Source organism: Thermothelomyces heterothallicus, assembly GCF_042370625.1.
Source record: "Thermothelomyces heterothallicus CBS 202.75 unplaced genomic scaffold P884_scaffold_1, whole genome shotgun sequence".
NCBI lineage: Eukaryota > Fungi > Ascomycota > Sordariomycetes > Sordariales > Chaetomiaceae > Thermothelomyces > Thermothelomyces heterothallicus.
Genome location: NW_027192562.1, coordinates 1,152,268 through 1,167,072, shown reverse-complemented (window position 1 = coordinate 1,167,072; position 14,805 = coordinate 1,152,268). Strand labels below are relative to the sequence as shown.

The 14,805-nt window shown below is 55.4% G+C and overlaps 6 protein-coding genes across 6 annotated transcripts; 4 read left to right on the top strand and 2 right to left on the bottom strand.

Moving 5' to 3' along the window:
• Positions 1-2: 2 nt before the first annotated feature.
• Positions 3-1,693, bottom strand: P884DRAFT_265915 (uncharacterized protein; the record flags this gene model as incomplete). Its single annotated transcript, XM_069441987.1, has 6 exons — positions 3-176; positions 246-294; positions 468-844; positions 1,051-1,306; positions 1,411-1,550; positions 1,640-1,693. The coding sequence occupies 6 exons, from the start codon at positions 1,691-1,693 to the stop codon at positions 3-5; spliced, it is 1,050 nt and encodes a 349-aa protein (XP_069301639.1).
• Positions 1,694-3,403: 1,710 nt separating this feature from the next.
• P884DRAFT_190474 (WD40-repeat-containing domain protein) lies at positions 3,404-4,762 on the top strand (the record flags this gene model as incomplete). Its single annotated transcript, XM_069437515.1, has 5 exons — positions 3,404-3,533; positions 3,613-4,331; positions 4,402-4,491; positions 4,556-4,675; positions 4,742-4,762. The coding sequence occupies 5 exons, from the start codon at positions 3,404-3,406 to the stop codon at positions 4,760-4,762; spliced, it is 1,080 nt and encodes a 359-aa protein (XP_069301638.1).
• Positions 4,579-5,351, top strand: P884DRAFT_5207 (uncharacterized protein). Its single transcript, XM_069445939.1, has 2 exons — positions 4,579-4,675; positions 4,742-5,351. The coding sequence occupies exon 2, from the start codon at positions 4,774-4,776 to the stop codon at positions 5,263-5,265; it is 492 nt and encodes a 163-aa protein (XP_069301637.1). The 5' UTR covers positions 4,579-4,675; positions 4,742-4,773; the 3' UTR covers positions 5,266-5,351.
• A 297-nt stretch (positions 5,352-5,648) lies between these two features.
• On the bottom strand, positions 5,649-6,535 carry P884DRAFT_5242 (uncharacterized protein). The gene is made up of 2 exons (XM_069445943.1): positions 6,161-6,535; positions 5,649-6,105 (listed from the first exon to the last, which is right to left on the bottom strand). The coding sequence occupies exons 1-2, from the start codon at positions 6,187-6,189 to the stop codon at positions 5,694-5,696; spliced, it is 441 nt and encodes a 146-aa protein (XP_069301636.1). The 5' UTR covers positions 6,190-6,535; the 3' UTR covers positions 5,649-5,693.
• Positions 6,536-8,746: 2,211 nt separating this feature from the next.
• P884DRAFT_265912 (thioredoxin-like protein) lies at positions 8,747-9,678 on the top strand (the record flags this gene model as incomplete). Its single annotated transcript, XM_069441986.1, has 2 exons — positions 8,747-9,370; positions 9,430-9,678. The coding sequence occupies 2 exons, from the start codon at positions 8,747-8,749 to the stop codon at positions 9,676-9,678; spliced, it is 873 nt and encodes a 290-aa protein (XP_069301635.1).
• Positions 9,679-11,064: 1,386 nt separating this feature from the next.
• P884DRAFT_253390 (uncharacterized protein) lies at positions 11,065-14,545 on the top strand. Its single transcript, XM_069440789.1, has one exon. It carries the CDS (start codon positions 11,382-11,384, stop codon positions 14,079-14,081), a length of 2,700 nt encoding a protein of 899 aa, XP_069301634.1. The 5' UTR covers positions 11,065-11,381; the 3' UTR covers positions 14,082-14,545.
• The last annotated feature ends 260 nt before the right edge of the window (positions 14,546-14,805 follow it).

The window sequence follows — 14,805 nt, the reverse complement described above, 5'->3', positions numbered from 1 at the left end:
TTCTACTCCCTCCAGAGAATCTCTCTGAGCCGGCTTTTCTCCTCTTCTCCTCCGAATATCACATCGATCCCCTTTCTAACCAGGGCGCACACTTCGGAGCGGCTAAGCTTGAAATGTTGGATTACGAGCGCGTACTCGTTGGAAAGAGGGCTCCCAAAGACGCCTACATCGTCCGTCTGCAACAGTAGATTTTCAGTTTGCCCGGTTCACAGCCAAGACATTGAGGTCGTGCATGTGGCACCCACACTCAAGACCACCACAGTGCCGTCGACGTTCCACCACTCACGAAAATGGCTGCACCTGGTCAGCATCCGTCTTCTCCCGACAGCTTCTCCCGACAGCTACCGGGTAACCAGAAGACATAATAACAGAATGTAAAGAAAAAGGGAAGGAAGAAGAGTGAAGGAGCGGGGAAGGAAGGGAGGGAAGTTCATAAAAGAAAAAAAAAGAGGGGGGGGGGACCTTACTGGGCCTCGAACCCGCCACATATCATGCCGGCGTGGACGTTGCAGCTCAAGCAGAGCTCCAGGCCGATCCCCGGCCGGCTCAGGATCTCGCGGCGGACGCGCTCGCTGACACAGATGACGTGGCCGAGCCGGTCGGGCCGGCAGGCGAGCAGGGCGTCGAGCTCGGCGCCGCCGGCCGAACAGGGGGCCTCGGCAAAGTGCAGCGTCAGGCCCAGGCCGGGCACGCGCCGGGCCTCGTCGAGGACGGCGGGGAGGGCCGGGTCGAGCGGCGCCGCCGGGTCCCCGCACAAGTCGAGCCCGACAACGCCGCGGCCGAGGAACTGCTTGGCGAGGGCGAGGACGCACGCCGCTTGGGATGGGCTGTGTCGACGGTCGATCTGGAAGATTGGGAGATTTGGGTGGGAAGGAGAGGTGAACACAGGGTGAACACAGGTTCAAGGACGCTATACCATCTGTCCGGGGTCCGGGATCTTCCCCGTACCGGGGGGAGGAAGGGCAGAAATGGGTGGGTTGGGAGAGAAGGAGGGACAAAAAGAAAAAGGGGTCCCCGGGGGGGGAGGAGGGAGGGAACGGAAGGACCTACCGAAAGAATCAACTTTGTCCTCAACCCGGGGCTTCGTTGCTCTGCCCGCTCATAGTCGGCAATGGCGTCCAGAATGGTCTGCACGTACCCGGCCTCGGTCAGACCCGCAGCCGGCATGGCGCGCGGTGTGGTGCGCAGCTCAAGATAGACGACGCCGTCGGCGGCGAAGTCTCGAAGGACCGAGAGGGTGGCGTAGCGCAGGGCTGCGGCGTCGTTGACGAGGTTGTAGATGTAGGAGGAGAAGAGAGGGAAGAACCTTTTGGTGGCACGAGCGTTATTCTTGGGAGCCGGGACAAGGTGAGCTTAGAGAGGAAAGGGAGAAAGAGAGAGAGAGAGAAGAGGGACGATTCGTGTGCCTACGTCTTCAGGTCGTAGTCGAATTTCCCCGCGGGCATCTCAATAAGGGGATCTTGCAGGTCGGTTTCGCCTGCAGCTCTCTTGATGAGCCAGATTTCGTGGAGGCATTGGCGGCTGATACTGCCAGTCAGGTGGGCATGGAGCTGGAGAGTCCGGGAATACGTTTCAACGGATGGAGAGAGGGACGCTCAGCTTGGGTATGGCCATCGTGCATGAAAAGCGGAGGAGGTACCTCGATCTTGGGGAGCGCCTTGCAGTCAAGCAGTGCGGATTCGGAGTGGTGCATTTTTTGGATGCGAATAATAGTTGCTTTTACCGGATATCTACTCGGTATCCTTTAAAGGCTCAACAAGCCCAAGCCCTGATGCGAAGCTCCGGACTGGGACAGGCGGGGATGCCGGCTGGCGCCGAGTGGGTGCGATTCTCCATCCCCATCACGGAAATCCGCTGAGCAGCCAGTTGCCCGGGCTCCGCGCCGTCAACCGGGCTGTCATGGGGAAAATCTTGTGCTGAAAGCGTGCTCCCGGATTGGGTCTCCAGCGGGTGCGCGCCGCAGTGTTGCAGCCAGGAATTGGGATGTTGCTGCGAACGCCCAGGCACTGTGCGAGCCCGTCTCTTCCCCTGAATTCCCTTCTCTTTTTCCTTTTTCCTTTTTTTCCGTTTTCTTTCTTTGATTTTCTCGTCTAACGTCTTGTCAATCGAGTTCCTTTTTGACAGTTGATGGGGAGTGGTGCGAGTCCTTGAGTTCCTCAAAGAAGTCGCTTTGTATGGAGGTACGGAGTACGTTGAAGGTACCTAAGTTACTCCGTCGGAAGTTGGTTGCCAGGTTGATCTGTAACTACGGAGTAGTTACTTGAACAAGGGGGAAACCGCTGGGGCAGAAGAGGGACTTGGTTCTCTTCCGGGAGATGGACCGTGCGCAAACTGCCACGGATCCCTCCGTACCTGATGGGCGAAATACAACGACGTTGCACTGTATTCCGTATGTAAGGTGCTCCTCGCAGGATATTGGTGCCTTGTTACGGAGTAGTGGTTCTAGTTATTTAGGGTGGTCGTGTTTCTTCATAGTTAATATAGTTATTAACTAAAGATCAAAGTTCGACTGCAGCAAGGCGCGCACCTCTTGGCCCACCGAGTAATCCGTACCGCGGTCGGTCATTTCATCCGCAGCCCCAAGGTCCCTCCGGGCATCCACTGGGTCCGCCGAGAACCCAGTTGATCAAGACAATTCCGAGTTCCCCTCACCATCGATGAAGAGAAAGGCAAAGTTAAGAGAGGCTCCAGCTCAAGAGGGAAGAGTGCCGTGTTGCTTTTGTCCTCACGGGCACCACCCGCGGCAACCGTTGCAACCCCTGTTGCTCCCGGGCCGTTGTTCGTTCTGCTGCAGCTTGCAACGCAACTTGCAACCTTGAATTAAACCCCCTAGTCACTTACCCCCAATCCATTCCCAAATCAGGTAGCGCAGATAATAATCGCAAATCTCCAGTCCAGGTTTCCCGTCCGCCAGCCGAGCTGCGCAACCAACCATTTTTTTCCTACCCTCCCTGCCTTTTCCCCTTTCTCCAGTCAACCCCCTTTCAAGAAAACTCACCGTCCATTTGCATCTTGAAGGACATTGCCGTCAGACGCCGGAATTGGTCGCGCCTGAAGCTAGTAGTTCGGCCAATTCTCTCTCCCTTGCGGATTCTCGGCCGCTAGGTTTGTTCGATTTGCGCTTAGACGCACAACCCCGGCCGCCGTCTCCTCTCTCCACTCAGCGCCCCGATAGTCATTTCGCTGCAGCACCTTTCCCGGCTTGCCCCAGCTGTTTTACTGGGTCGGCGCCCACACCCCTGGAGCTCGCATTCTTCCGCTTCTCGAGCAATTCGAGCGCCCCAAACCTCCAACACTCAAATCCTCCGACCCGTCCGACCCGATCGCCGCCTTCCGACAACCCCCCCGCGCAGTTTGTCAATTCCTTCCGATTGACCAGAGCGCACCCGCTGCAGCAGCAGAGATGGATCCAGGCCGGTCGAGCGACGTGTCGCCAGAGGCGATGCAGGCACGCATCCAACAGGCACGTCGCGAGGCTGAGACGCTCAAGGACAGGATCAAGAGGAAGAAGGAGGAGCTTGCGGACACGACGCGTGAGTGCTCATCCAGAACGTAAACTGACGTCTACTGCTCATGGGGTCGTCGAGCTGACCACTCCTCGACTGCGACTAGTCCGCGCGGTCGCCGCCCAGGCCCACGAACCGATCCCCAAGAGCCAACTGATGAGGACGAAGAGGACATTGAAAGGGCATCTCGCCAAGATCTACGCTATGCACTGGTCGACCGACCGGAGGCACCTCGTTTCGGCATCACAAGACGGAAAGCTGATCATCTGGGACGCGTACACGACAAACAAGGTCCACGCCATCCCGCTGCGGTCGTCGTGGGTAATGACATGCGCCTACGCACCGAGCGGAAACTTTGTCGCCTGCGGCGGTCTCGACAACATCTGCTCCATCTACAACCTCAACCAGAATCGCGACGGGCCCACGAGGGTAGCGCGTGAACTGTCCGGCCACGCCGGCTACCTGTCGTGTTGCCGCTTCATTAACGACCGCAGCATCATCACCTCGTCGGGCGACATGACGTGCATGAAGTGGGATATCGAGACCGGCACCAAGGTTGTCGAGTTCGCCGACCACCTGGGAGACGTCATGAGCATCAGCCTCAATCCGACCAACCAGAACACGTTCATCTCGGGCGCCTGCGATGCCTTCGCCAAGCTCTGGGATATCCGCGCCGGCAAGGCGGTGCAGACTTTTGCCGGCCACGAGTCCGACATTAACGCCATCCAGTTTTTCCCGGACGGCCACTCCTTCGTAACAGGGTCCGATGATGCTACCTGCCGCCTGTTCGACATCCGCGCAGACAGGGAACTCAACTTCTATGGGGTATGTTGCCCGTCCGCGCGCAAAGTCTTCTTCTTGCCCTGCTTCTCCCGCTAACGCTGTAACTTTGCAGTCCGAATCGATCCTGTGCGGCATTACCTCGGTTGCCACCTCCGTGTCTGGGCGGTTGCTTTTTGCTGGTTATGACGATTTCGAGTGCAAGGTGAGCTGGAACCAACGATCGCCACGTCGCCTGCGACGCCAATGCTGACGCTTTCGACCACAAGGTTTGGGATGTTACTCGGGGCGAGAAGGTCGGCTCGCTCGTGGGCCACGAGAACCGTGTCAGCTGCCTGGGCGTGTCCAACGACGGCATAAGTTTGTGCACGGGTTCCTGGGATGCTTTCGTAAGAAACCTCTTGCCCACCACATCCATCCAGTCGATTTTCCGCTTTTGCTAACGATCTCTGTAGCTCAAGGTGTGGGCCTATTGATTGCCCTCTTCATGTCACGATCTGCACTGCTGGATACCCGACCCCCCATTGCGCCGCCTGAGAAAGACTATCGAGTGCCCCTTCCCTTTTCCCCCTCTTACCTTCCTGTGTCTAATCCAACTTTGTTCGCACGCCTCCTTAATCGAGGGCCCGGTGAGCCTAGGGCGAACTTGTCACGACAGCCCTTCCTTGCGCCGTCACTGCGCACCTTTGCCCTTGTGCCAGTCTATTCCGGGTCGAATCGGCCGGCGGAGCACGACATGCACACGCGCCACAACCAGACCATCGCGGTATTTGCGATCTTGACCCATTTTTTCCTTTTTTTTAATTTTTCTCTTTCACTACCTGCTACTTTTCTCTGCACCATAGTCACTTTTCTGGCGGCTCCGTATGGGTGGCGGCTGTATTACAAACTCTTATACCTTTTCCTTTTCCTTTTCCCTTTTTTTTCCGGTTGCGTCTCGGGGAGTGGTTGTGTTCTCTGCCGACTAGGCAGCATATGAGGCACAGACATCAGGTTACCCGGTTTCGGCTGTGTGTAGTGGTCTAGCTTTGGCCTTGGCTTGGTCCGGCTTGGCTTCGCTGACTCTGGAAAAGAAAGTAAAACTCGTTGCATTGAGTGCCTAGGGGGGTTCCTGTCTCGATGCTCTGTCGTTGTTGTCTATTTAGGAGGAATGAGTGGATTTGGGTGGGGAATATCAAACTCGTTTATTACTACGATTACTACGTACGTTTGGCCTCCTCGCAATCCGTCACTTGGTCTCTATCCTTGCTACTTCGGATGTTCTTCTGTTCTTGCTGTCATATCTCACCGACCTGCTCTTTCCGACCAAGGCAGCTAGGTCCAGGCCAGCATCCCAGTTTTTGTGTTCCCTTTTTCTCTAACCCTCCCTGGGCTTTTAAGAGGTGAGCGACCTCGCAGCCGTGTGTGTCAAATAGTGAAGGGGTGAAGGGGCAACCGAAGCATCCAGGGGAGAGCCAGCCATCTAGCCACCCAGGCTGTTCTGTCCCTTGTTTTCTGTTCCTTGGCGTGTCCATCTGTCAAGTCACAGAACTTTAAGCAATTTCGCACCAAGCTCGCAAAGATACGAAACCCAAGGTGACTGCGTTTCGTGTTGGGCGATACGCCCGAAATCGACGATGTCGCAGTGGGTAGGTGGAGTTGGTGGGCGGAGCGCAAGGGTTCGAAGCTGGGAGGGAAAGCGCCTCTGGACAGAGGGAGTAGCAAGAGAGCGCGGGTATCGCGGCGGAGTTGGGAGGAAGGAAAGGGCAGAGGATTGTTTTTATGAGCGAGGGAGCTCAGTTGGGCGGTGACCGAGCTTGGTCGACGGGTGTTACCTGGTCTTTCGCACGCGTCAATTCCTCTTCCGGGCGACCTTACTTAGATGTCCTCAATACATAAATAAGGTATTTATGGTGCATTGCATGCTCGATTTCACAATGCCGCCCTTCTAAGCGCATGAAGTGGCACGGGGTGGTAGCTTGTCTTCTCGTGGTGCTCTATGCCGGTCTTGGGTGAATCGCTGTCAGGAGACGTTTGGGTACTATCCGAAAAGAAAGAAAAAAAAAACCTGTGCTGCTTCTTGCTGGAGACAAAGATATGCATACTGTAACATATGTAGTGTACTGGCACGGAGGGGATCGTTGCGTTCTCTTGTTCTCTGTGGAAGAGCCTATAACAAACTGCGGTGTTTCATCATCACAAGGAGTCGCGGTGGTTTGAGTTCTGGCCATTCGGTGTTACCGGTGATGGAAGCATTTTCGAAACCACTTGCAACCGTCTCGTCGATGTTTATCGGGTACGCACGGACATTCTTAGACGGTACCCAAGTCATCCGTTCTCCATACACGATTTACAGTTGTGGAACGGGGACGCTACTCCCATGAATGAATCCGTGCTCTGTTCGGTCCAAGCCCGTAGTGTAAACGCCAAGGAAAAGCCCTCTGGGGAAACGAAGGGACTTGGCAAGAGAGGGGTTGGATGAAACATGGCATGAAACTCAGTAGTTACCTCGGCTTGCGTTTGGCCTCGACTTCCTCGAGTCAGCAATGGACCCCCTGCAATTGGCGGATCTTGACAGGGCCAGTAAGTGAGCGGAGCCGTCGGGTTGTTTCTGCGTTATCCACCGGCTGCTTATTGAGGGGTGGCGGCTGAACGAAACAGCAGAATAGGCAATGAGCTGAGCCAGACTTCCCGCGCGAAACGCTGTCCCACGGCCGGGCAAAGAGTCAGCCTCAAAGTACGGGCATGCGTGGGTAGGTCGAACGATGCCGCGTACCGGGATCGCACTCCCGACTCCTCCGGTTTTGCCCCAAACACTTACCCTGCACAAAGGATGCCGCAAAACCTCCGGCCGACTTGACGTTGGCTGACAGCGAATTTCGGCTTCGCCGTAATGGCGCCTGACGCCAAACTTTCAGTCACGACAATGCGAAGCCGCCTCGCTGCGTTCATTGTTAGAACGTCCCGAGGTGCCGTGACGGGAATGAGGTGAGGGCATAGTTGCCGTCGGATCATTGCCCTTGTGTAGATTTCTCATCTGCCCACATGGAGAGAAGACCTGTATTTGGACAACACATACCGGGCCGATTCGGCTCTGGAGTGGACCAATCGTCAGGTAGGTCCGTTGCACATTGGATTTTCCTGTAAATGAGCCACTTGATGAGTATAGCTACTTGGTTGGACTGTGTATACGAGTTTTTGTGGGCAGAAATCGCCTCGGGTTGAACTGAATGTGGTACCTTATGTGCTCAAGTTTGTAGTCTGCACGTATGTACCTACCCAAATAAGTGCTGGAAAGTAGGTACCTACCTTCCTGATCAACCACTGCGTGTAATTCCCAATTTTCTAGCCTTACGTGTAAGGTCCCTCAGGTAGGTCGGTATCAGTTTGTTCCAGTAGCCGTAGTCCTACAACTCCCCCTTCATCTTTGAAGGTTCGCCCTCCATCAGCCTCGATGCGTGCCATCAGCAACGAGACCCTGTTTTGAGAGAACGAAACGTAGGTCAGGTCCTGCAAACATCTCCGAAGCTCACGTTCGTGGATCCAAGGCGAACTCGGCTCCGAACTTTCCCCGGTCACAACGCAGATTCACCATTTCATCCTCACGTACGGCCTAGAACAGTTGAGCAATCCAGAATGTCGAGCGAATCAATCCCTGTCGACCACGCGACAACGGTCCGCTACGCGCCCGACCTTGTCCCCTGCCGATCCCATCCCTAAAGTCTCATCCCACAATCCTGCTCAACATCCCAAAACCGAGTCGCGCAAGACCGTCAAGAACGGAACCGCTCTGCAATTGCTCTCGAGTCACCCAGCTGCAGAGCTCTCGCTCAACACACAGGATTGTACCCCGCCGGCCTCTTGCTTTCACATTTAGGCGCTGTACATCAACCAATCATCGCCCGTCCCATTCTTTGATTCCCCGGCTTCCGGTGGCCATCAACTCCACGTGGGCGGTCAACGTAGCATTCCGCATCAGGTCTTCTGAAACAGTCTGACGCATTGCCCAGGGGATTGACCTTACCCGCCTGTTCCATCCAGTGTTGCCCGCACTTTTCGCCGCCTGCAAGCGTGCACTACTGTGTGTCATTGCTCGGGTCCAGTTGGCGCTACGGAGGCATCAGCGCGCCGTTTGCCTTCCTTGGGGGTCCAGACTCGGTCATCTCATATTTTCTTCTCCGATCTTTACGACCTGAAGCGAGACCAACAATCGTCCCGTCATCAGCCCGCCACGAGGTGGGCGATCTACTTTGTACCCCTGGAAACACCGTTGGCCAAGCCCTCCAGTTGCCACTCTCGCCCTGTGTGCTTGGTTGGACAGCCATTGACACCGGAGACCTCAAACTTCCCACCGGGATCTCCGTGACTCGGTTACCCCTCCCCGGCCCTTGTCTCAAAGCCAAAACAAGGCAGCCTTTCTTCACATAGCAATATAAGTCAGCATCACCCACCTTGTCACCCGCCTTGCCCCTCCCGTCACCATGTCCGATCCCACGCCTGCCCAGGAGGAGTTTGCCGCCTTTATCGACAAGAACAGCCGTTCTGAATTGGACGGAGTCCACCCGGAGGACCGTGAAGCTGCGGCCAAAGAGCTCGAAGACCGCGAACGAAGCGAAGACGAGGAGGATCGCTACCGGGCGTCCTTGATTGACGCTGCCATGCGCATGCCTACCATGGACGCGCGCACTGAGATCCGCCTGCCGCCGGCCGAGTTTGACAGAGGCCGGTCGACCGGCGTAAAGGGCGTCATTGCCGACGCCAGATCCTACGAAGCCGCCCGCCAGTCAAAGTGGAAGGAGAGAGTCCGGGCCGCCCGTCGGAGTGTCTTCGGCTTGGACGGCAGCCAGCCAAACCGAAGCAGCGGCCCAGACAGTGATGGCAGTGGTACCGAGGACCCTGACGAGGAAGCATTTCTGAAGCAATGGCGAGAGAGCCGAAGGCGCGAGCTCGAGGAGGAGAGCAAAAAGCCCGTTCGGAACCGGAGGACGAGTCCGAGTATTAGGCTATATGGGCGCTTCGACCAGGTCGACGCCCTCGGTTACCTCGATGCGATAGAAAAGGTCGGGAAGGAAACAGTAGTCGTCGTCTTCGTCTACGACCACGAGGTCTGTACACCATCCCCTGAGCAATTCTTTTTTGTCCATACACTGATCCGGGAAAACAGAGTGAGGTCTCGGCGGCCATCGAGTCCGCTCTAATCCCCCTTGTGAGCACCTATCCGGCCGTGCGCTTCGTCAAAGTTCATTACCGGGATATTGAGTTTGATAATGCCGGCGTCCCGGCAATACTTGCATACCGGAATCAAGGTGATCTGTTTGCCAATCTCACCGGCATCCTGGAGATGATTCCGGACGACGACGATTTTGATACGGAATCACTCAGGAAACTCTTCATCAAGCAGGGCATCTTGTAGCAAATGCCCTTCCCAGAGTCGAGCCTCTTCTGATGTGTGTTTGATGAACTTTGCCACTTCGATACGAGTTGGCACATCCGCGCGCTGGGTGCTGGGTTTTAGAGCGGATCAAGGTGTTTCTTGAATTTGTCATGCAATGCTTCGTTTACCACATCTGCATCCATTTTGAGCTTGGAATGCCGACAATGATTCATGATCGGAAGGCGAGGATGCGTCACATGCAGAGATACCAAGATGCGCAGGTTTCATTGGGAGTTCTTCGTGCGACGGGGCAGACAACTGGGATATCGATGCGACGCATTATATATTCTAATGTTTTAATTTCGGTCACTACCGGGGCCGTAGCTCTTTGCTTTCTCACCTTTTTTTTTTTTTTTTTTGGGGGGGGGGGGGGGGGGGGGGTTGTTTGTTTGAGTTCTTTCGGCCCCTTTTACCCAGGCCTTAGACGCCTCTGGCAGTGAAATCAAGCCAAGGTTGAAGCTGCACCCCGCCTCAGTGAAAGAAGCATGTTTGTATATCATCATCTATCTGTACGAAGCCAGGATCTCGCCGACATGGTCGTACATTCCTACGCCCGGTGTGTATCCTGCTTCCGGCTTTGGGCTCAATGCTAGCTGTTGTCGGAGTCTTCTTCAGAAGGCGAAACCAGCCCCAAGGTCTGCTGTCCGTGTCGCCAATGCTTCCTGTGTTGGGTGACCGATTCCTTCTTGTTTCATGGTGGGGCTGTGATTACTTCCCTAACTTTACATGCTACGGATGACAAGTACATACCACAGAGAAATCCGTACATCCCAGGTAAGGTATCCTGCACTCGACAAGTACAGAAGACGCAATAGTGTACGCTCAGGTTACGGATTACAAGTGTTTATTGAAGCCCGGAGTCTCCACCTGCCTATGCTGGACGTTAACACTCCGAGGTCGTCACTGCGCCCCGCATCCTTATCACTAACACTGGTGGGTGGGACGGTCTGGTTCCTGAGATAGCACAGTCGAACCGCAGTCCGAAGCAACAAGTGCCGCATGACAATACCCGAAGCTGCGGTCGGCCGAGGCGCAGACTGAGCAGCAGGTGACCTCATTCCCAGCCCTCCAGCACATGGCCTAGCACATCATCTTCGCCTGTTGCATCCCACACATGTTTGCCCAACGCGAGTCCGCTCCACAGCTTCCAACCAGAACGTTTGGACGTTGTGCTGGGCGCAGACCAAACAGAGCCTGATTGCCTTGTTGTTCCTCTTGATCCGAGCTTCTGGTTCATTGCATGGTTTCTTGCAGCTGACGACAAGCTCCGAGGCTCGTACTTGCACTCCCATGCCGCATTCCCCACCCCCGCCTCTCTAGGGCAGCAGCTTCGCCAGCCGGACAGGCAGAAACCCAACCCAAGGACTGCAATCCCGTTATCACAGCCGACTGCATTCATCAGAAGCTACATCGAGAAAAGGGAAAGGGGATCTGAAGCCCCGGGAGGTAGTGATTTCTTGTCGCTAGATGCGCAACTTTCCAGCTGCCTTTCCTCCAGTTTCCCGTCTTCCTCGTCCCGTCATATCCGCGTCCAAAGGAACACCCTCGCCTTCCTTGTTGGATCCCCCTCCTTCCTGCTTGAATTCCAAGGGCCCCACGCAGTGTTCTTTTCACTTGATTAACCGTCTACCATCACCTTGGTGTCTCTGGAGAGTCGATCAGCTGACGATATTTCTACCGTAATGGAAGTGCAGACCACCGCGTCTAGAGAACCAAGAGTGATTCTTACAAACACCGAGAGCGGCGATACCACTACCACTCCCTCTCCTGCCGAGCCCCTCACTGCCTCTGTTCTGAGTCTTCGATTTCCCAGACCGCAGGGAAGCGAGCTCATTGCCAAGTGGGTTTCGAACAGCTCTCCGGACATTCGTCAGCCCTCCGACATGTCGGATACCGGCAGCTTGGCCGAGTCGGCCTACGAAGTGATCCATGGCACCGACACTGAGAGTCAAGATGATCGCCTGACCGAGTCGACCTGTTCGCTCTCCCGTTCTCGACCGGAGGATGTGCACAGCTTAGACGGGTCTACCGACCATTACAATACCGACTCGGAGGACGAGGCCGACCAGTTGTCACATGCGTCATCAATCAGGTACACCGATCAAGCTCTGCAAAACCCATCGACCCAGCTCCCTACAATTTCCCTGGAGAATGGTTCGTCCACTGAAGGACTGGGCCTCGCCGTCCGTTCGATCCAGTTGCGGGAGTCAGACGTCGACGACCCTTATCTTGCTCAGAGCATATTCGCCAAGCATGTCATACGGGAGTTCAGCGAGGAAGAGTCCGCCGAAATTGCGGAAAACCTAGCCCTGCCGAACGCACCGAGGCACTTGCTTGCCTCGATCCGCCAAACCATGTCCCAGTCCTACCTCTTCATCCAAGAACCGTTGAGAATCCTGTACGTTGGCCGGGCAGAGGCCCGAAGGGCCATCGTGCTCAAGATCTGTAGCGCTATCTGGGCGTCACCACTTTCCAAGCATCAGGACGACCTCCACAGCTACCGAGAAGGAATATACAATATAGTCCCCATCTCTTCGTTCGGTCCTGAACCCGAGCTTGACCTGATGGAAGCTTCACGGTTTCAGATTAAGGTCGAACACTGCACCTCCGCCGAGGAAGTGACATACCAAGAACCCCAGACCCCCGGTGATGCCGCATATTCCATCGTCATTGAACAAGAAAAGGCCTACTTGTCCATCGCTACCACAGATGGTGCTATCGTTGAACCGAAATGGGACCTCCCTCACATTGCAATCTTCTACACCTGCGCGGACGATTGCAAGGAAGACAGCGCGACAAGACATGCGGCGTGGTCATTCATGCAACGTCACGGCGTCCCGTCCATTTTCATCGCGGAGCAGCAGGAGTTCCGCGACCCTTCTTGGGGGATGTATATCGACGAGCACTCGGTCCACCTCTGCTTGGAGTCCCGAGACCCGGAGAAGCAAATGTCCCCTTGGCGTTTTCCCGTGGACTTCGCGTCGTTTACGGACATTGACGCCAGACAGTTGAACCGCAACCTAGCCTATCTGACCAAGTTGGTGGAAGCTGAAGACAACACGGGTCGAAGCCCTGCGCGGCCTACTGCGACGCTGGAGCTACAACCGGAAGTGCGGGCTAGTTTGAAGAAAACGAGGCGATCCCCAAGGTGGTCATTCGATACATTGGAACTCGCTCGGTACTTCTGGTCTGTTTTCCCCGCCCTTTTGCTCCTTGCCGGACCATTCTTCGCCCTCTCCATGGTAGACTGGTTACGGCCGGGCGGTCTCCCCCGCTTCCACCCATCGTCTTCTGTGGGCATCTGTGTGCCCTCGGAAACTTACCCGGGCTTCACGACAAGCCGAAGCCCAACGGTGACGACATCTACAAAGACGGTTGTCATCAACGTCACCTCAACGAAGACCGTCCAGGTTGGCCAGACGCAGTCGTCAACTAGTACTTTGGCCTCTGCGCTGTCTCTTGCTGGATTTCTGTCCGACAAGCCCTCGGCTGTGCCCGCTGACATCGAGGCCAATAACAAAAAGTCTTCACACTCGGACAAAACAATGTGCTCCATACGCGTCTACAGCCCAACCGAGATATTGCTGGAGATCCCGAGCAAGAACAAAGCTGTGTGGCTTGCAAAGGGCGCAATTGATATCGCTGTCCGCCGCAACAACAACCTCCTCAGAACCAGGATATCTTCGGTAGACGAGGGGCTTCTGGTCGGCCTTGAACCGAAGGACGCCAATGGTGCGCTTAATATCACGGTGATCACAAACCGCCGGCCTAGAATAAACGAGACGTTCGAAGTTGACTTCGGCAAGTCGACAGTCGCCGAGGTTACCCAAGCCATTGAGGCTGGCCTGCGCATGTTACGAGATGCTCTCAGGGACGTACCATGGATCGACGACGGAAAGCAGTTACTGCAAGATGCACGCAAGTTAGGCAAGGAGTTCACCTCAGCGTTCGGCCAAACATCCGACACTGCGCGACGTCGTACTGCCGATGCAATCGGGAAGGCTTGGGTGAATGCGCGAGAACAATTGGACCGTCAGCGTGAGGCTGCCAATATCTTCCGCGAGGAGTTCGACCTCTCAATTCTTCAAGCCCAGATTGCTTCCAGGCTATGGTGGCTGAAGATACAAGGGAAGGTAGAGGAGTACACCGAATACAAACGAAACGCCTCTAAGTTTCTCCGGTTGCGGCATCAGGAGCTCGCTAAGGGCCAAGGGGCTAGGACTGCTTCACCCGGAGAGATGAAGCCGTACAGCTGCTCTCGAGGGGGGTCGTATGCACTCTGGAAATCAAACTGTGGTAAACGGGACGCTGCCGATGCAGCATCGTCTCAGCAAGACGGCGCGTGGGAGATCCCGTGGAGAAGGCTCATGGGAGGATCATAGTCCCGATTGTCGGCCTGAACAAACTATTGCTTTCGGGTGGGTGGTGGTGGTGGATTGGCACGCGGGTGTGAGCAAAGGGATCCTGGCCCGCAACTGGACGGATAGCCGCCCAGGATTCGGGGTACGGGGTATGGAGTTTTGCTTTTGTGCTGGGGCTCGGTATTACTACATGTTCTATCTATCGCTTGGGCTTTCTCTTCTCTTTTTATGTCTAAAGATGGCCATTGTACTTCTCGACTGGCAGCTCGGGTTGACGATGGCAATCGCTAGTCTGCTCAACTTTTGACAGCGGAATGGGTTGGGCAACGGAAGCACGGTATGGATCTTGGGACTGGGGGGTAAGGTAAGCATTGACCGGGCTGGAGCTACCCTGAGAGATAGGATTAGATTACGGACAAAATGAACGAGTGGTATTTGATGCTGTGTTTTGAAGCTGGGAAGTAGCGGATGAGACATCTTCAGATGGAAGAGCTTGCCTAAATATACCTAACCATTCCATTCCCTCCCATTTCATCCTGTAAGACGTTAGGAGAAGCTGCCCAAACATTGGAGACGTATTACCCGTATCATCAAGTAGGTCATATAGTTCAAATCTACGTATCTTAAAGTATATACCTATCTATACGCGCGTTGCGTGCGTGTAGGGGGTGGGCTAATACTGGGTGTTGAAGCTCTTCGCTGCCTCTACCTGGCTGTCAAACGGGGGGGGGGGGTGTGGTGTGGC

What these genes read in the sequence shown, in the direction of transcription:
- P884DRAFT_5207 (XM_069445939.1), top strand. Translation starts at nt 4,774, where the DNA reads ATGTCACGATCTGCACTGCTGGATACCCGACCCCCCATTGCGCCGCCT.
- P884DRAFT_5242 (XM_069445943.1), bottom strand. Translation starts at nt 6,189, where the DNA reads ATGCAATGCACCATAAATACCTTATTTAT. An exon ending in ACCATAAATACCTTATTTAT is followed by an intron (nt 6,106 to 6,160) that starts GTATTGAGGACA and finishes CGCGTGCGAAAG; the next exon opens with ACCAGGTAACACCCGTCGAC.
- P884DRAFT_253390 (XM_069440789.1), top strand. Translation starts at nt 11,382, where the DNA reads ATGGAAGTGCAGACCACCGCGTCTAGAGAACCAAGAGTGATTCTTACA.